The sequence below is a fragment of the Necator americanus genome, chromosome I, assembly GCF_031761385.1.
Source record: "Necator americanus strain Aroian chromosome I, whole genome shotgun sequence".
NCBI classification, from domain to species: Eukaryota; Metazoa; Nematoda; class Chromadorea; order Rhabditida; family Ancylostomatidae; genus Necator; species Necator americanus.
Genome location: NC_087371.1, coordinates 33094883 through 33112529, shown reverse-complemented (window position 1 = coordinate 33112529; position 17647 = coordinate 33094883). Strand labels below are relative to the sequence as shown.

The 17647-nt window shown below is 39.0% G+C and overlaps 2 protein-coding genes across 4 annotated transcripts; one reads left to right on the top strand and one right to left on the bottom strand.

Moving 5' to 3' along the window:
- Positions 1 to 856: 856 nt before the first annotated feature.
- On the bottom strand, positions 857 to 11402 carry RB195_007596 (uncharacterized protein; the record flags this gene model as incomplete). 2 transcript variants are annotated; one of them, XM_064181315.1, is made up of 35 exons in its annotated part: positions 857 to 1002; positions 1081 to 1174; positions 1489 to 1594; positions 1669 to 1805; positions 1878 to 2059; positions 2192 to 2290; positions 2521 to 2596; positions 3437 to 3568; positions 3631 to 3763; positions 3818 to 4017; positions 4074 to 4199; positions 4276 to 4398; positions 4467 to 4604; positions 5080 to 5180; positions 5378 to 5497; positions 5562 to 5673; positions 5728 to 5857; positions 5927 to 6043; positions 6118 to 6290; positions 6442 to 6599; positions 6715 to 6799; positions 7043 to 7206; positions 7294 to 7432; positions 7488 to 7574; positions 7867 to 7977; positions 8394 to 8503; positions 8632 to 8753; positions 8817 to 8929; positions 8995 to 9153; positions 9767 to 9891; positions 10035 to 10176; positions 10317 to 10393; positions 10453 to 10557; positions 11026 to 11125; positions 11268 to 11402. In XM_064181315.1, 35 exons carry the CDS (start codon positions 11400 to 11402, stop codon positions 857 to 859), a joined length of 4377 nt encoding a protein of 1458 aa, XP_064038114.1. The 2 variants fall into 2 exon arrangements, with proteins under 2 accessions (XP_064038114.1, XP_064038115.1); XM_064181316.1 differs by having other exon boundaries at positions 11268 to 11309.
- RB195_007595 (uncharacterized protein) lies at positions 11363 to 17214 on the top strand (the record flags this gene model as incomplete). 2 transcript variants are annotated; one of them, XM_064181314.1, is made up of 13 exons in its annotated part: positions 11363 to 11431; positions 12130 to 12251; positions 12534 to 12645; positions 12924 to 13045; positions 14412 to 14497; positions 14595 to 14667; positions 14745 to 14897; positions 15144 to 15229; positions 15329 to 15424; positions 15626 to 15759; positions 16150 to 16314; positions 16374 to 16514; positions 17092 to 17214. In XM_064181314.1, 13 exons carry the CDS (start codon positions 11363 to 11365, stop codon positions 17212 to 17214), a joined length of 1482 nt encoding a protein of 493 aa, XP_064038112.1. The 2 variants fall into 2 exon arrangements, with proteins under 2 accessions (XP_064038112.1, XP_064038113.1); XM_064181313.1 differs by lacking the exon at positions 11363 to 11431 and having other exon boundaries at positions 12154 to 12251.
- Between the last annotated feature and the right edge of the window lie 433 nt (positions 17215 to 17647).

The window sequence follows — 17647 nt, the reverse complement described above, 5'->3', positions numbered from 1 at the left end:
ACAATTGTGGATTTTTCGCCCTGGAATGCTTAATCAAGTGGATTCCCGCAATGACAACCACGGTGGCCCGAATAATCCGGAGCCCGGGGGTCACACGGGCCACCCTGGTGGCTGTGCTGGTGGGGTCCTGGTATTTTTGATTGGACTTACTCGTCAGGTTACAACTTAAAAGGACTACGAGAATAGTAGGACTTTAAACATACTCTTAGTTCATTCCATACCGTCAAGTAAGCCAACACTATCGTCGTAAACTTGTTTCAAATCCAACAAAAAAAAACTATATTTGTAGAAACATAGCAATTCAGTTCGTTAATACTTTGCCAGAGGAACTAAGAATGGGAACAACCTCATCATACCAAGGACCCATGACGGAAGAGTGAGATTCCACAACGACACCGACATAGGGATTTTCACGAACACACAAAATCTTTTTTAACGGCAGAAATGAAGTATTGTTATAGTTTGTCCCGCACAATATCTCAGACAAATACGCATGCACATTAAAAGAATATCTTTATAGGAAATGTAAGTCTTAAAAAAATAACTCAATGAATGTTACGAAGGCATGTAATAAAATTTTGCTTTCGTTCTGATGAGAACCCTACGGGATGCAAGTGAACCTTGAGCTGTCTTTTACTGCTTAGAAGAATGGCTATGAGAACCAACCTAACCACATATAGCTAGCTACCCGCAATCATGCAATGAAAATCCGTTAATGTCCATACCAGATAGTAAATGGAAAATAGAAATATACTTGAGGACAAATATGTGAATGAAAATCAAACCAAAAAATATTAGTGTTATACATGACAAAACTATCACAAAATGCAAGAATCAAGGTTCTTTTTGGGCAGAATCATTCAATTTTCATCATGGGTGCAAAGATAAAAGAGAGATCAACTTTGCTATATGCATTTTTGTCCAGATGCCTATCTATTATAGCTGATAAGTTGCTGTACAGCGTCATTAATGACGTAAAACCAGGTTTCGTTTGGATGGTACCTGAAGAAAGCTTCAATTAGCAAGCCAATTACAAAAAATCAAAGCTGTTGATATTAAAAACGTCCAATTCACACTTACGTCTTTGCTCCGCTTTTAACTCTGCTAAAGCCGCATGCACATTAACAACTTGCTTCAGGAACATTTGCTGATCGAAAAGATCCTTGGCAGAGTACTGAAACATTTTTAGATAAAAAAAACAACTAATAAATCTAGTGGCTGCAAATTCCGTGTTACAGAAATCTTAGGAAAAAATATTTATACTGCCATCGGCCAACTAGTATCCAAACAATAGTTATTCAATCAAACAGCATGAAAGAACAACAATAGAATCTAAGCTTCAGATGAGAGATTCATCCTTAGGTCTTAGTTCCCCTTTACCCCTAAACTTAAAGATAACATGTTAAGAGGCGCACAAAAATAAATTAGCAGGATAAACTAACTATAAGGTTTACAGAACGGTTCATTAATAGCTAAACAAGATCTTACCTCCTTTTTTAGCACTCCTGCAGTACACTTAGGGCACTCAAGACCTTCGCGACACCATTTCAACAAATGTGTCCTTGTACGGAACTCACATACTGGATCATCACACCTAGACACCAGAACTGATAATTATTCAAAGTGCTATCACAAAGCTGATAGGCAAAAAAATCTTATAAACCCCACCTGAAACACGACATGAGATGTTTAGTAACAAATTCCCTCAGAGTATCCTCAACTTTATTGCATATATAGGCAGAATAAGGTGATAATTCTGCGCCGCACTTATTACAGGTTTCCAGAGACATCTTGAACGTCGACTCCTGAAGGAATGCGCTAATAGGATGCAGTAGTACACTAATATGGTATTATCCACTATCCAACAAAATTCGTACGTGCTCTTCCACTGCTTTTCTAATGTTCAGCTCATTTCCACACCCTGTAGAAGGACAAATGAACTTCAATCCCTCGCAGTGATCATAAGTGATTGGTCCTTGCCAGGCCCACTCGTCTTCAGCGGCAGCAGCATCAGACGCATGTGCAGCAGCCGAACGACGATATGATGTTGAATCCATCCCTAAAAGTTGGAAAAGAGTATTCTAAAAAAGTAAGAAGGTAGTCTAGGTCGAGGTCTGATAAATATTGAAGATATCTTACTACTACAAAGGAAAATTCTAAACTGAATAACAAAATGAAGTTAAGGACTTACCAAGCGCTTCAGCAATTCTTACAGCATCCGTTTCTTCTATTGGAGCACATAACCTTGATACAACCGGGTGAACTTGCTGAGCAAGATAGTAGTGCAGATCTAAGAAAAAGGAAACTTCATTTTAGAAGTGCAAAAGTTCGACTTTGCTTGAACCAGGCCTAGAGATTGCAACTTGTCGATGGTCAAATTTTCGTCAGTTGACGAAGGCGACAACGCCGAAACGTTAGCCGTAATAAAGTTTGTAAACAATCTTGGCTGTTGCTAAAATTTGACTATCGACAAGTTGCAAAATTCATTCTAATTTTCGATCCTGAATTCACACAACTCACCGATTTTCAACTCAGGATTTGACTCTAATTCCGTACGATGGTAAGCTCTTTGCATTGCAGAATTATTCGTGCCATCCTGAACAGAAACTACTAATCGATGAACATGAAATGACACATTCCTTAAATTTCTGGAGAGAAAAAAAGAGATTTATGACTAGTCACACTCTCCCATGTAACTCACTTGCCATTCGATAAATTTGGTTATAAATGGAGTTTGATTTAGACAGCTCTCCACATGACAGTTTTATAAAAATTAACTATGAGCAATAGAGATTCAATCAAGGATAGTTACACACGGCTTCTATTGGCTTGTTCTGCAGTGATCGGGCAAACAAGAAAAAGAGAAAAAAAATCGGAAAAGTTGCGATCGTGCGACATTTATAGTGGTAAAGAATCAGGACCAATTTGTTCATCAAAAACTAAACAGAGATGTAAATCGAAATAACCCTGTTTCTCAGTCAACACATACTATCAGTGCCTGTATTTCTTCTGTGTACGAAGTCCTCTGCACCTCCTTGAGACACTGCTATTTACGGTTGTTTAATGAGGTAGAACTTTTTACATTTGGACGAAGCATTCATTGCTCACAAATTGATGCGCTTCTAGAAGCCAGTTGGTCCTAAATGTTTTGGGTCCGTCTAGATTAACTCCAGTTCTACGCATCAAGAGACCCTGCTAATCTGTTTCAAACCAAACATTTTAATACATATTTATTATTATTGTTCATTTTTTATTTATATTTTGATGTTTTTATATATTCTATGTCGGTGTCGTTGCGGAAGCAATATCTTAAATAAGTTGTCAATGACGAAATGAAGAGAATCTATGAACTCAATCCTCAGTTCGGAAAACCCAGTTTTAGGGAAATGCTAAAAATTCGAGTCTGTGGCAGAAAAAGCAGCAACAGATTACCAACCTCACAAATAATATACTCCACGATATCACCGTGCCTTAACGAAAACTTCCCAGTTTCGTTTAACCGCATCGCTACAGCAGCATGAGGTTGGGACTTCAAATCGTGGTAATCTTTGGGATTTCTCGTAAGTTGCTGAATAAAGAATTATATATAGTAGTAACTTAATGAACAACGACAAATCTAAAGCAAATTACTTTGCTGATCTCAAACATCTTCGTATCCACGCCTTCGTCGAGTCTGCATCTCAATTTCTGCAGTGATTCATGAATTTCTGCCACCAGTTCATCCCGCGAAAGCTTAGGATCAAGAATTAGATCGACAACAACGCTGAAAAAAGGAAACTGGTGTCATGACATGAAAAAAAAACTCCTAAAATCTCACTTTCCCGCCTCCTTCGCTAATTGTGACCAATCTCTCCTCACTATATCCAAACCCTTGAGTTCCTTTTTGGTGTCCAATTCATTGTCTGGGTTTACAGTGAGTGCAGCATATTTCTTCTTCTTCAATAAAAGCATACGTTTGAAAACACCATCGAGTTCAAGTTCCAAAAGGCGGTGGCACTGGTTCACTTGACGTTTTATCTATGATTTCAAATATATAATATTTCATGTGCTCACGAACAGAGTACAACACTCACCTCAAATCCTAGTTTCTTTGCTTGTTTCAAGTCTGTGCTATTAGTGTTGATCATTATTGAATCAGTGTCACCATATACTACTGAGTATCCAAGTTTTTCAACCAGATCTTTGGTGTGCATTAGAATCTTGAAGAAAAAGGGATTATCTGCAACTCAACAAAAGGCGAGACAGATTGTACTTTACATCAAGATAAAGACATACCTCTCTACCCTTCGAAGTGATCAACGCCGCAAGCGGTTTCGCGTAAAACCTCGATTGTTGGAAACCCAAACATCCATACATACTATTCGCAGTTAGTTTCAACGCCATTTGACGGATATCGTACTAAAAGAGACTGTATCATAGAAAACGGAACGCTATAATCACGTATTCTATGTGTAAATTGTGCAAACCTGTTTTTTCTTAGTCTCCGGTGCGTCTTTCATCAATTTTTTGACTTGCCTTCGCCTCTCTACAAGTCCACGAATTTCACATGGAAGAATGCCTTCTGCAAGGCTAGAAGATGGGATATCAGGCAGTTCGTCACCATCCTCAAATCGTCTATATGGTCACTACGGAAAAGAACGAATGAAATGATGAAACAAAAAATGTAGGGTCCTGGAGCAAAAATGAAAGAAAATTGCTAGTTGAACAAAATGAATTATCGATGTGATAGTTAGGAGCTTCCTCAGGTGAAGGGGGATTAACTCATGGGGCGCAGCTCAGGTGATGAAAATTCCTTCCCAACGGTCCAAAAGTGAGAGAAGTCCTTTCGTTGACCGTCCAAAAGTAAAAGGATTCCTTTCTCTAATCGTCGAAGGTGAAGTTGTCCTTTCGTCAAGCGTCCAAAAGTAAAGTGGGTCGAAGCACCGCCTCCGACTACCGCATCCATGAATTGAATTACGCCAAAATACCCTTCTACAAAACACAACTCTCCACAGATTTCCAAATAACTCCGTAGCCTACGACGATCCTCTAGCACACTTGTATGAACGAACAATTTTCTTGAAGTAGAATATAGCTCACCTTTGTATGGGCAACAGTGGTGAAGCAAATGTTGTATTCCTGAATAATACTTGGATAAAGAGAGTTGAAGTCGAGCAAAAGGACAAGGGAGTCATAAAGACCTGAAATTCTTGAAAGAATTATAATGAATCAAAAACAGAAAAGATAATAAAGCAGATATTCAGATATCCAATCCAAGGCCGCCAGAAAAGCTATTAAATAACAAGCAACTATCAGAAAATAGCATGCTCTCTGTTTATCATTCCAACCGAAACCGGTTAAGAAAAGACGTCAACTCTGGACCAGAAAATCAACTCACCCTTCTTGGGTTCCAATACGAGTCCTCCCGAATATTGTGCCTTGTTTTTCGACTTTCCCTCCGGTTCATTTTCGTCAATATTTTCAACATTCTCATCCTTAGTATCTCTTTCGTGTTTTCCTAGAAATTTCTGGTTTAGCTAAGGAATATTTTTTCACGGAAAGAGAATCCACTTTGAGCTTACCCCTCTTAAAATTTGGTTGATACTTATTCGGCGCTATGAAATTCGCTTTGTTGAATGCATGCAATAACAGATACTCATTTCGTTCTGCTCTTCCTCCCATGAGAGTTCGTGACTAAAAACACACCACAAGTCATGAACATCTTGCAAAAATACGAAATTTGCATACCGTAACACCTCCAACTATATTTGTAATTTGTATGGCTAACTGGAGTGCATTAATTTGTGCTATCACCCTCAATGAGAACCAGGGGTCCATCCAGCTCCATTGAATAAGATTCAAAAGTAACTGTGAGGAACTGAAGCAAGCAACATAAAAATACTACAATTATAATCGCGGCTTTGCCAGTAATTGTTTAGAAACCGACCTAAACTTTGCTCCTATTTCGTTAGCATAAATGTTCTCTCGATTTACTCCTAATAGTTGTGCTGCAAGTTCGCTGAGATCATAACTGCGAGACCTTACCAGTTCCATAGCCGATAGCCTGCAAATTCCGATATTCAGAAAGCTTAGGATTCGTTTTCCGAAAAACTACATTATAGAATGGTCACCGACTACCTCGAATCCACGAGCATTCGTCCAGCCGTTAACTCCCATTGTCCGGCCTTGTTATGCGCCACTTTTCCCACGTTTATAGTGCGCTTCAAGCGGCTTGTTCTCGACCAATTCGCCACTTTCAACTTGTCCATACGCGATACTAGCACAGAAATAGACGCTGACAAATCATGGCCCTGAAAAACAAAACAATTGCATCGGCCGGGAATCGAACCCGGGCCGCCCGCGTGGCAGGCGAGCATTCTACCACTGAACCACCGATGCTACGAAGATTTTCCCTGGTGCATTCGGTCATCCTCTCACACAAGGTGAAGCAAAATTACTCACCACAATAAGGTCAGGTTCATACTTATGAACTTTCGATAGAAAAAGCGATAGTAGAGCTTTTTCATTGCTGGCCGTCAACACAATGTCGGATAGGCCACGTTTATTTAGTTGGTCCTTGATGTCAAAAGGCAATGTGCAGCCAGAAGGTTTTGTAAGCACTGAAAACAGAAGATATCTGTGTGATGATGTTAACTACACTAACTATATCGGTCTTGACAAGAAATAACATCGCAATTCTTTATGTATTTCCACATAAATAGTAGAAACACTCACTGCATAATCGATGTAAATTTTTCTGATCTGTACTTGGGTTACTCAGATTACAAGCAGGGTTAAATAACGTCGATATCATGCAGACCTATAAACAGCGAAATCATTAACGATTCGAGTAAAAGCCCATCCTATAGATTTCTTAGTTCTTCAAGCCACAGATGATGAGTTCACATCGAAATATTGCTAGTGCTGTGATGTCGGAGCAACTTCCACAACTAAGCTAGAGAATATGTCTGCATCGCTGCTACTCTCATTTCAGGAAAACCTCCTTCATCTAGTTCATAGACATTCTACAAACATAAACTTCATTTCAACAATAAAATCACACCTCGTTCTCCTTCTTTTCGTTGAGCGTTGTCAGAACATTGAGCACTAACATACGAACAGGTGGTGGGATTTGTGTTATAGCCGAGTTATAGTTGAGATTACGCATGCGTTCCATGTCCACGCTGAACTCGTAGTCGCAGTAAGATTGTTTCGCTGTTACCTCAGCTTGAAGGAATCATTTTTATTGCAAAACGATAAGATCTAGATAAGTCGTGAACTCAACGAACCAACAGCACTGTAAATAAAACCTACTGTAGTTGGTCACATCTATCCAACCAGGACCCATCATCGATTTCTCCACCAAAAGTCGCTCCATACTTGTAGTTGTTGTGTTGAACACTGCAGAAAACGTTACTCCAGATAGATCAATTGGTAGCTTCGGATGATTGCTCTGAACCACTACGTAGTAAGTTATGTACAGAACATATAAATGAAGAAATAGGCACCTCATACTGCACTTCTATTACTTTGACCTCGTCCGTTGAATGCTCTCCTGAGATCGTTCCGTCATTCATGAAGCGCTTTTTCGCTTGCTAAATTTAAAAATATAAAGTCTTCTCTTCAAAAAAAAAAAAAAAAAAAAACAAGAAAAATAATGGAAAAAGCAGGGTAAGAATGTAAGTCTCCAGCCCCAGTTTTTGTTAGTTTATACTCCTGTGCCTTTGATGTACCAAAGGATTCAGAATATGGTTCATTAGCGCAAATAAACCTTTATTACATGCTTGCTAACAACGAGTCAGATTTATTCTCTAGAAACTTGATCGAGAGCATCGTTAAAGGAAGCAAAACCATCGTTTTTCTCCGTAAACTCTACAAAATGCTTACCCTGCACTTGAAAGAAGCAGTTCCACAATGTCGTTTCATCACCGACTTTATTTCTTCGAACACATCTTCATCCCTTACTTGCTCGTTCGTATTCGTCCCTCGAAGGAGCTTCTAAAATGAAATAACAAAAAATCATCACAATATGAAAGCAAGCAACTATGAAAATTTAAAAAAAACCACTGTAGCACTGATATAACAAGGAAAGCGAATTGTTCGAGTAGCTAAGACAACCCTTCGTACAAACGTAGGATTGAAAGATCTACTCGACTGCATTTATAATCGCTTCGCGATACTTTTGCGCGAATAACGGAGGAGTTATGGCAGTCAGCCACAATCCCACGGTGAAATTCGCGCGAGGTGCACTCCACTTGTTTCACCAAAAAAAAAATATGAACACTCGAGGAAATCACGCTTACTGCCTAAACGATCCAAAACAACACCATTTCCATTCAATCTTGAATGTAATAACGAAAGGTACCGAATGAATACCCAGAAAATTACCAGGATGGATGTTGCCCACTACTTACCGTGTCTCTTGGCAAGAAGAACACTTGACGGAAAATATTCTTCACAGTAATGCAACAACTAGCCCATGTGTTACCGCTAACATTCACACGTCCGAACAGATATACAGTACCTAGATGCATTCATACTGAAGGAAAACAAGTAGCCACAAAAACATCTTTTAAAAAAAGAAACTGAAAACTGGAAAAATACCGCAAAATTTGAAAAACAAAGAAGCAAGACGAAAATTAAGAAACACACCACTACGCTTTACGGGATCTTCAAAAGCATCCAACCAATACATCCTTATCATTTGCTGACCATCCTCCTTAACGTAAAAGGCCTCTGATCCTGCAGTTACTTCTACAACAGGTTCATGTTCTCTGGAATGAATCCATCAATCTGATGGAGACGAGGCCCCTTCAAACTCCTTTTTTTCAACATACATTTCTTGACTGTCATCCCAGTCAGCAGTAGAGAGCATAGCTTGAGCAGTTGGTTTTGGTGCTAGCTTCATTTCCACTTCCTCAGCACTTTCTTCAGCCTCCATTTTCTCTACCTAGAAATTGCATGCGACACTTGAACCTTTCACACGCTAAAAGAATCAGCAGAACAGAACCGAACCTTTTCCTCGATCTCCTTCTTAATTTCGGTATTAAGAGCAGACTCAACAAGTTGTTTCGAGTTGTTGGCTGTCTTAGGAGAGGACGAAACAGCAACAGGAGGTGGTTCATAGTAATCATCAAAGTCCGGCGCCCCATAATCATCGTCATCATCACCATTCTTAAAAAATAAAGCAAATGAATCGAAAGAGAAATTCTTCCAATTTGTACCAGAAATAGTAACTCTAAATATGAAACAAAAACAGAATATTGACATCAAAACATTTTTCGAATGAGAGTTCCTCAGATGAAAACACTGCAAATGATAATATCAAGTTGTGAAAGAACTAGTAGAAAATCAAGGAATTTTAGTGTATCAAAACATCTTTGAATTACTCGCGCACAAAAAAAGGAATACAAACTATAAAGCTGAATTAAAGAAGAGCTGAAAATTAAACACCACTCACAGCAAAAAAAAGGTCGTTTTTTCACTGTCTAGCTCGGTCAGCTCAAAATAGCTTCCTCATTTTTCTGCTTCTCGCTGCAGATACACCTCCCCTCCCTCCCACTCGCTAAAGCACTTAGTGTAAACGGTTAGTTTAACGTAGACTAAGCAACGACGAAAAATACACGTTAGATGCTAAAAGATGTTAAATAAGGGGTTAGGAATGTCAGAATGGACCTCTTCATTCTGGAAAGTACATGCATTTCTGCGATACTGCAACTATTGTTGCCCTTGGAGACACGAAACGGTGAGGCAAAGAGAATCGAAAGCACGCTCGCACATTCCTCACCATTTGCACTTCGGTTTTGACGGAATTTTGCGGAACGACCTGAGCTTGATGCGTCGGAGCATTTTTTGCGGTCGGCGTCGCCAATTTCATTACCTTCACTTTTCGTGGAGCAATTGTTGGCGATGCTGGAAAGTGTTGTTAACGTAGAGTTTTGACCCTAGGACTAAAATCATTTTCGAAAATGTGTTACTGCCTAAAATGGAATGATATTAAAATAACAAGAGAAATGCGTCCTTTTTTTCTACGTTTTTCAAGACTTTTCCCTTACCTTCTCGTTTAAATGGATTTCTCTTAGAGCTGTTTAATGGTGCTGGCGAAGATTGGGAGAAGAAGTCACTTTCAAGAGCCTCATCATTTATTCCAGCCAACATGTCCTTCAGATCTTCGTCATCGTCCAATTTCACTTCAGCCTTCAGAAAAACATCTTTACATTGATTTTTTAGAACATATTCTGAAAAGCATTGTAACGAGCGTTTTTGGTTAGAAAATTCGGCTACGTTCATCCTGATATCTGTGTCATAACATTATTATCAGCAGTAAGAGCGCTCACATCATCCTTTACTTTCCCCCGAACATGTGTCGATGATGGCGCAAAATAGCTACCAAGGTCCTTTTTCTGTGTTGGATCTGTAATCAAAATGCCTTGTGAAATATGTATTGCAACTCCTTCTATGAGGGCGGCTTGCCTTTCTTGTCCTTTTTCTTCCTTTTGCTCCTCTTCTCTGACAGATCCTCCTCATCCTCTTCGTCATCGAAAATGTCAGCTCCGTGGTCAACATAACCGCTACCGTCTAAAAGCAATATCCCGTACATAAAGGCAGCAGTTTTCCTTACGCACTTTGAGTGAATTCGAGGAAAAAAAAAGAAAAAAAAGCGCCAGTAAAAACAGCTCAAACAAATTCAAATACAAACGGCTATAATTTGTGACTATTTGGACGTATAGTCGTATATCCCTGACAGTTTTATTATATTTTACATTTTTATATACGTATATTTGACATTTTATTTTATATTTCACAAGTTCTATCTATTTCAGAAAGTTTCGCTTTCTTTTCTATCATCTTTCGTTACCATCGCTCATAGCTCACAAGAGGCCCAGAAAAAGCGTCAATTCATTGTGGGCAGGAAATCCATTTCCATTTTGTACATTTTCGCATTAATACCCATAAATTTACATACAGTCTATCAATCTTGGCGGGATTGCCATCATACGTCATTGACATTTACTTTAGTTGGTAAACAAAAAAAAAAAGCAGTACCGTCATCAACGACAAAGTCTGCTGCCTGTCGTTTTCGTACGATTTCGTTGTATTCGTCCTCATCCACTTCTTCATAAACATTTCCGATTAGGCTGTCCAGCTAAAATTTTCACCAATTAGACATTATAATAAATTCTAGCCATGGAAGATAAAAATCTGTAACTGTAAAAGCATGTAACTCGTAAACCACGTAGTCAGTAGATGTCGTTTAGATTCAAAGAAGAAGCAGAAGAGTAACTCACATCTACTCGGTGTACCTTTCCACTGCGGCGAGCTTCTTTCATGGCTTCTAGTGCACTTCGTCGACTCTGTTGCCGTGCACTCTCTCTACGCCGCGATGAACGACGACATTCCACTTCGTTTTCTGCGTCAGACATCACCTGCAAAGAGGTTACCATGTTCTCAGGTAAATCGATTAAAGTTTCATCATTCGTTTGGCGATCGTCACTTGTCAAGGATCACATGAGCAGTTCCGGAAGGAAAACGAAACTGAATGGGAGAAATGAGCTTATAAATATGGGAAAACGAAGCACATACACGTCTCTAGGACAAAAATTACGTGGAAAGAAAATAAGAATATCGAAAAGTGTTGTCACGAAGCCCTGAAGAAAATGTGAGGAGGAAAAACCCATTCCTGAGAACGTCCACCATTCCTTGAGCAGCTCGAGCAACCCGAGAGAGAAGAGAAAAAGTCCAACAACCATCCACTACCAACCTCAAGCACAGAAAATAAAACGTGATCCAGAGACCTGTGCAAAGTCCCGAGGTCGAAAGTGCAGGCGCGAAAAACCCCGGGCAGATTTGAAATATCGACTTTCGCGCCCGATTTAAAGCTGTGACAATCGGGCGCCAGGGTCACGTACTGTTCCCATCGCTACCGTAATAGCATATGTTGATATAATCGCAACTTCTCAAGGAAAAACGATTGTAGATCTTTCGGGAGCACCAACCAGTTAGTCTCATACTGTTCCATTGTTTCGATGTGGTTTTGTCTAAAGCAGATTTCTTTGCGTTCACAGTTTCCATTGGATATCCTAGAAAATTTCATTTTAAAATATTTTAATTACATTTTTTATTCTTCTGTACATTAATGTTGTTCTTAAGGTCCATTCCAATACTGACCTTCACATGCCTCCCAGGCGAAGGAACAGCGATGACGGATTCGACGGTAATCCTGGTGATCGCCTGACATCGACGGCTTCGACACGCAATCTCGTTAGCTTCTGGTTAGTTTATGTTATTTCTCTTGTCTTGTTGACATAAAAAAGGAAGTAGGTAGGCGAAAAGTGCAGTAACGTTAATGAGCTTCCAACCTCTGTTGAATTCATTTTTTCATGCATAAAATTTCATCTCAACAACCCTCGAAGAATGTTTTCTTTTGATCTGACATATTCCCTATTCTGTGGATTTCGTCAAGCAGCTGTTTCGTGTAATTCACGGTTGAGTGATAGGGGAGATTCTTTTTCGAACAAAGTTAATACCTTACACACTCTTATGTTATTTCGAAGGATCCTGGGTCTGTGCAACAACTTCGCTTATGTGGTGATGCTCAGCGCTGCAAAGGATATCCTTGAAGGCGATGATGGTGGTAGCAGTATGAACGCAACGCATAGTTGTCGAGTAAGTCGCACATACTGCTGTTTGCTACCACATTTTTCGATAAGCAGTCAATTATGCTTCTAAGATAAGATGAGATTAAGACTCTTTCTTATTTTGAAGTCTGCTAAGCAAAAATAGGTTTGTAAAGAATGGATTACTACCAATTTAACCCCACTTTTGGTTATTTTCTTTTCGAGTTTCTCCTACTAGTAACTCTCTCTTTTTCTATACTTCAGAGTATTAAATTTTGCAGTATGCGACAAATTATGGCATTTGCAACCAGTTCAATTATTTTTCAGGAAGTGATTATCGACAGGAAATGTCAGCAACTTTCAACCGGAGCAGTTTTGTTGGCAGATATAATTCCTGCTTTGGTAGTGAAGGTGACCGCTCCGCTATATATTCAAATGATCCCATTTGGGTACGTATGTAGTAGCTTTTATCGGTTTCGCAGGATAATTTTCGTGAGACTTATCTTTATTTACTTCGTCAGTCATCTTCTAATACCTCGCATGTTGTAAGAAATAACACTTGAACGACTTTACGTTATATTGGTGCCCGCATAAGACGGATGGTAACGTAAGGATGCGACGCGTCAAGCGGCCCGCGTGAAGACTTTCACTGAGCTTACTGTGTAGTGAGATGATAACTTCCCGGAGCTTTTTCCTTTTTGCTTATTATCGTTCCAATTATTTTTTTTTGTATAATACTGTCTTGATGGGCTTATGTCATCTTAGAAGAGTTTTTTTCCTATAGTTTTTTCTCGTTGTTTCGCCCGTAGGACGCCTCTTAGGTCTTAGTTTATAGGGATTTAATTTTCGTCCCATTTTTTAACGTAATTGTGCATGATTCTCATGTCTCACATCCTGTAGTCGTTATACCAGGAGAACCTCATTTTCAGAGAAGCGATAATCGGTGCTCTGACCTTTCACTTTTAAACGGTTGGCAAAATTACCTTCTTCACTTTTGAACGGTTGGGGAAAGGACCTCTTTCACTTTTAAACGGTTGGCGAAATTACCCCCTTCACTTCTGGATGGCTGGCGAAAGGACCCCTTTCACCTGAACTGCACCTCATGAGCTAAACCCCCTTCACCTGAGGAGGGTCCGGCTCGACCCTATAGCACCTATGCTTCTTTTCTTTATTTCGGTTTTGGCTTCTGATCCCTAAGCTCAAAGGCGTAAGTTTTTTTTAAGGGGTCTCTGCCCATCTTATTGTGTAATCTTGCATGTTTAGCCTCAGAAGTTAGTTATGTAGAATGAGACAAAAATTAAACCTCTACGAATTAAGATCTCAGAAGCTTCCTAGGAGCAAAAAAAAACAATGAAACTAATGCAAAAGCTTTTTGTTGAGACAATTTAACCCATTCAAGCGCTGTTACACGAAAAAAAATCTAGTGAATAACCAATAACAAGGGAAAAAAAAGAAGAAGAAAAAGGAGGTCTGGGGAGTTTCGCATTCTGGAGGAGGAGCTCGGTACAATCCTTCACTAAGGGCCATTGCGTCGTCATGTTAGCATACCCTTTATGCAGATTGCAGGTACCAGGTTATTTGATTCAACTATCGTTGGTAATTGTTGATAGTGATTTAATCTCATGGTTTCTCTACTAACTACAGTCTGAAACAATTGGGAAACCGAATTTTCTTGCTTTTCCGACATAGTATGGGACCTCCGGCGATGATGTGCAGTAGAAAAGTAATGCTTTTTAAAATGCTCATAAGGAGCAGGAATATCAGTGTAGAACCTTTATAATAAAATAAGTTTGATATTGTTCATCATGCTTTCAGGCTCCGTCATTTCCTTGTTGTTGTTGCGCAAATGTTGAGTTTTGTGCTCGTTGCTGCTAGTGGTAACGTCTCTGTGGCTTTGTTAGGTATATCTATCTTTTGTCTTTTCTTGGTATTTCTCTTTTTGTTCAAGTTATCCGCTTCAAGTCGAAAGATCTGCAGCAGATTTTTGAGATATTTTAGGTGTTGTTGTGGCCAGTTGGGGGTCTGGTCTTGGAGAAATTTCTTATTTGGCTTTAGCTTCATATTTTGATTCGTGAGTTTTAAATTTGTTTTGCTGCTTTGATGCTTATTGTTTTGTTGTTTATTTTACATGGAAGTTTTTTTTTACAGAAAAGTAGTTTCAATGTGGTCATCGGGCACAGGAGGCGCAGGAATAATAGGTGCTATGACGTATGCTGTTCTCACCGATCCACTGATGTTGCATCTCTCCCCACAAACCGCTCTGTACAGCATGCTAATAATCCCGTTGATGTTCGCATACACGTTGGTTTCAAATTTCTTGAGTACATGGAAAAATAATTTTAAATCTTTCAACGCATACAGTACATCTGATCTAATTTTTTGCGATCATGTCGGTTTTTATCTTGGTTTTTTGGAAGTGAAGGAAACAGGCTCTTTTTCAATTGTAGCTCATACTTCTACTCTCTCGCTCTAATCTGTTCTCTCTTTTTTATGCTTCCAAGCATGGAATTGAGTATTAAACACTCGTAACTACTCTTCGGTTTGCAGGTTTTGGTTTATCCTTCAGCTACCGAATTCCGTACATAGGATAAACATCTGCAGTCCTAGAACATATGTTGTCCCGAACAAAACTGGTGCGTCAATGAAAGTAGATGCTCTTCGTTTTGCTACTGCTTTTTGTTCTTCTCGAAACGCGCTAGTTGAAAAGAAAATCTGGAAGATAATCTATTCAGATTGCGTAAATCGAGCGCGGACTACTTCCACATCTTCCGAGTCTGATATTGAAAGACCGCTGCTCGACGAGGGTGATCAGGAAGGAGAAAATGATGGTGAACAATTACAGCAATGTTTCTTTGGATTTTCTTTGGATTACAGCAAAGTTTAGCATTCTTTGGATTTTTCAAACTGAAAAAGTTCAGTTTTAATTCATTCCCACTTAACAACCTCGGAAATACTCCTTGTACTTTTTTCTTATCAGCGGATTACTTTTCTGACCACAATTTCTGAGCAAGCAGACTTGCATATTCCAGTGATTTCTTCTCCTCTACGGCTCCAGAGGGGAATTCCTATTTGCGAGAAGCTGAAGTTAATCACACCATTGTTTAAGTACATGCTGCCATTGATTATAGTCTACTTTGCGGAATATTTCATCAATCAAGGTTTGGTGAGTAAGACACATCATTTTCTAAAAATAATAAAGTAGTTAAATCCCTAGATTTGTCTGATTGTATGTCATTCGACAGAGGATTCCGCACACCAATGCTCAAAATAATTCCGAATTCTTAATTTGATCATTCTTGTTTTTTAGATAAGTAAAATTAACTGTGAATTGGGCAAAAAGGCATTTTCCACACCATTTTTTTTGCATTTAATCAAGAAAATGGGACCGTTGAATCTCAGATTGTTTTTGTGCTCGGAGAAGGTGTTATGAATGATTAATTAAACTAAAAAATTCGGAACACTCCCGTGTTGTAGAGCCAAGCTTGGTGATTTAACTGTGCAATTGTATTTTGCCATGGGTTCAAAAAATGCATCTTGATATGTTCGGTTTCAGCTGGAGCTGCTAGAATTCGATTGTTCGCATGGATTCAATCTTGGTCCACAGAGTCAGTATCGTTGGTACCAGGTATTGTATCAAGTGGGCGTGTTTGTCTCACGATCATCGTCTGATATAATTGCGCTGCCGGGAGAAGTATTGCCGCTTCTAGCTCTGCTGCAGGTGCTAGCTGCTCCACCAAATTTGACGGACGTTGAATATTATTCAGTGTGCGGTTGCAGGTACTGAACGCCACAATTCTCTACTTCCAAACACTCCATCCAATAATTTCGCATATATTCCTGCTAATGATGGTGATTGTGTATGAAGGACTTCTTGGCGGTGCTTCGTATGTCAATACGTTTAGGGTGATCCACAAGGAGGTTAGTTTTCTAAAGTTGTGTTATCATTAGGTAAAGCCTTCTTATAAAGTGATTCGCCATCCTGTTGCACTTTTGAAGGTTTTGTACAAAACACTACTAGAATTTTAATAGCTTCAAAGCGAGTATTTAGCCTGTCTGTAAACCTGCGCATATAAATAGCCTTTTGTTACAATTGTTAGAATTTCATATTACAATTAATCGTACTCTCGCGCTCAAATGTAAATATTTCGAATTATTTCTTTTTTAAACATTCCTTGCGTTGATATAAGTTCGGAAATCTCTCTGAAAATTGAAAACTCTTTGTGGTTAATTTTCTGTAAGAAATGAGGGACTCTGCCATCCGCTCAAAGACAGCCAGAAAAATTTCGGCATAGTGCTGCAAACTCTCGGTATGCTGTATATTTTTCTCAAAGTTTAGGTCAACATGAGGATTTTGTGGGATATCCATTTATGTCTGCGTTTTACAGTGATAAACTATCCAACTATGATGCACAAGGATGATTTTTATAGAGATGATGCCTTAAACGGAAGGGATATGTCGTTAATGATCTACAGTTTCTTATCTGTTCATATTTAGGTACCGGCTGACCGGAAGGAATTCAGTATGGGTTTTGTTTCCATATCAGATACGTTTGGAATTCTGCTTGCAGGATTTACGGCGATTCCCGTACATAATATTATCTGCGAGCAACCACCATGATCTGTGGAAGAGGATAGTTTTTTTGTGCTGTTTATGGCATAATATGAAAACATTTCCTGTCATATTTTTAACATATGTATTTAATTTTGTAACTGTTCCGGGAAAAACAGCTTAACTAGAGGAGGGAACTTGCGTTGGAACTGTCATATCTATTGTTCATGCTTTTGTTGCGAAATATGCGCACTGTCGTTTTTTCTTTTGTATCTTTACTTGACTACATTTTAGCCTTCAAAATAGTTAGTCATTTTTCTAGTCATTATTTCCACATTGTTCTCGACATCCTTTTCTTTTCTTTTTTTTTAAAATGCTTTGCCCTTTACTCGATGATATACGTTGTGATCTTTCAAGGCTGGTTATTTTCCGGTTAAATTCCTAAGTTTCCGATGCCTTTCTTCATAAATATTGTAAGAATATTATTTTTTCTATTATTCTT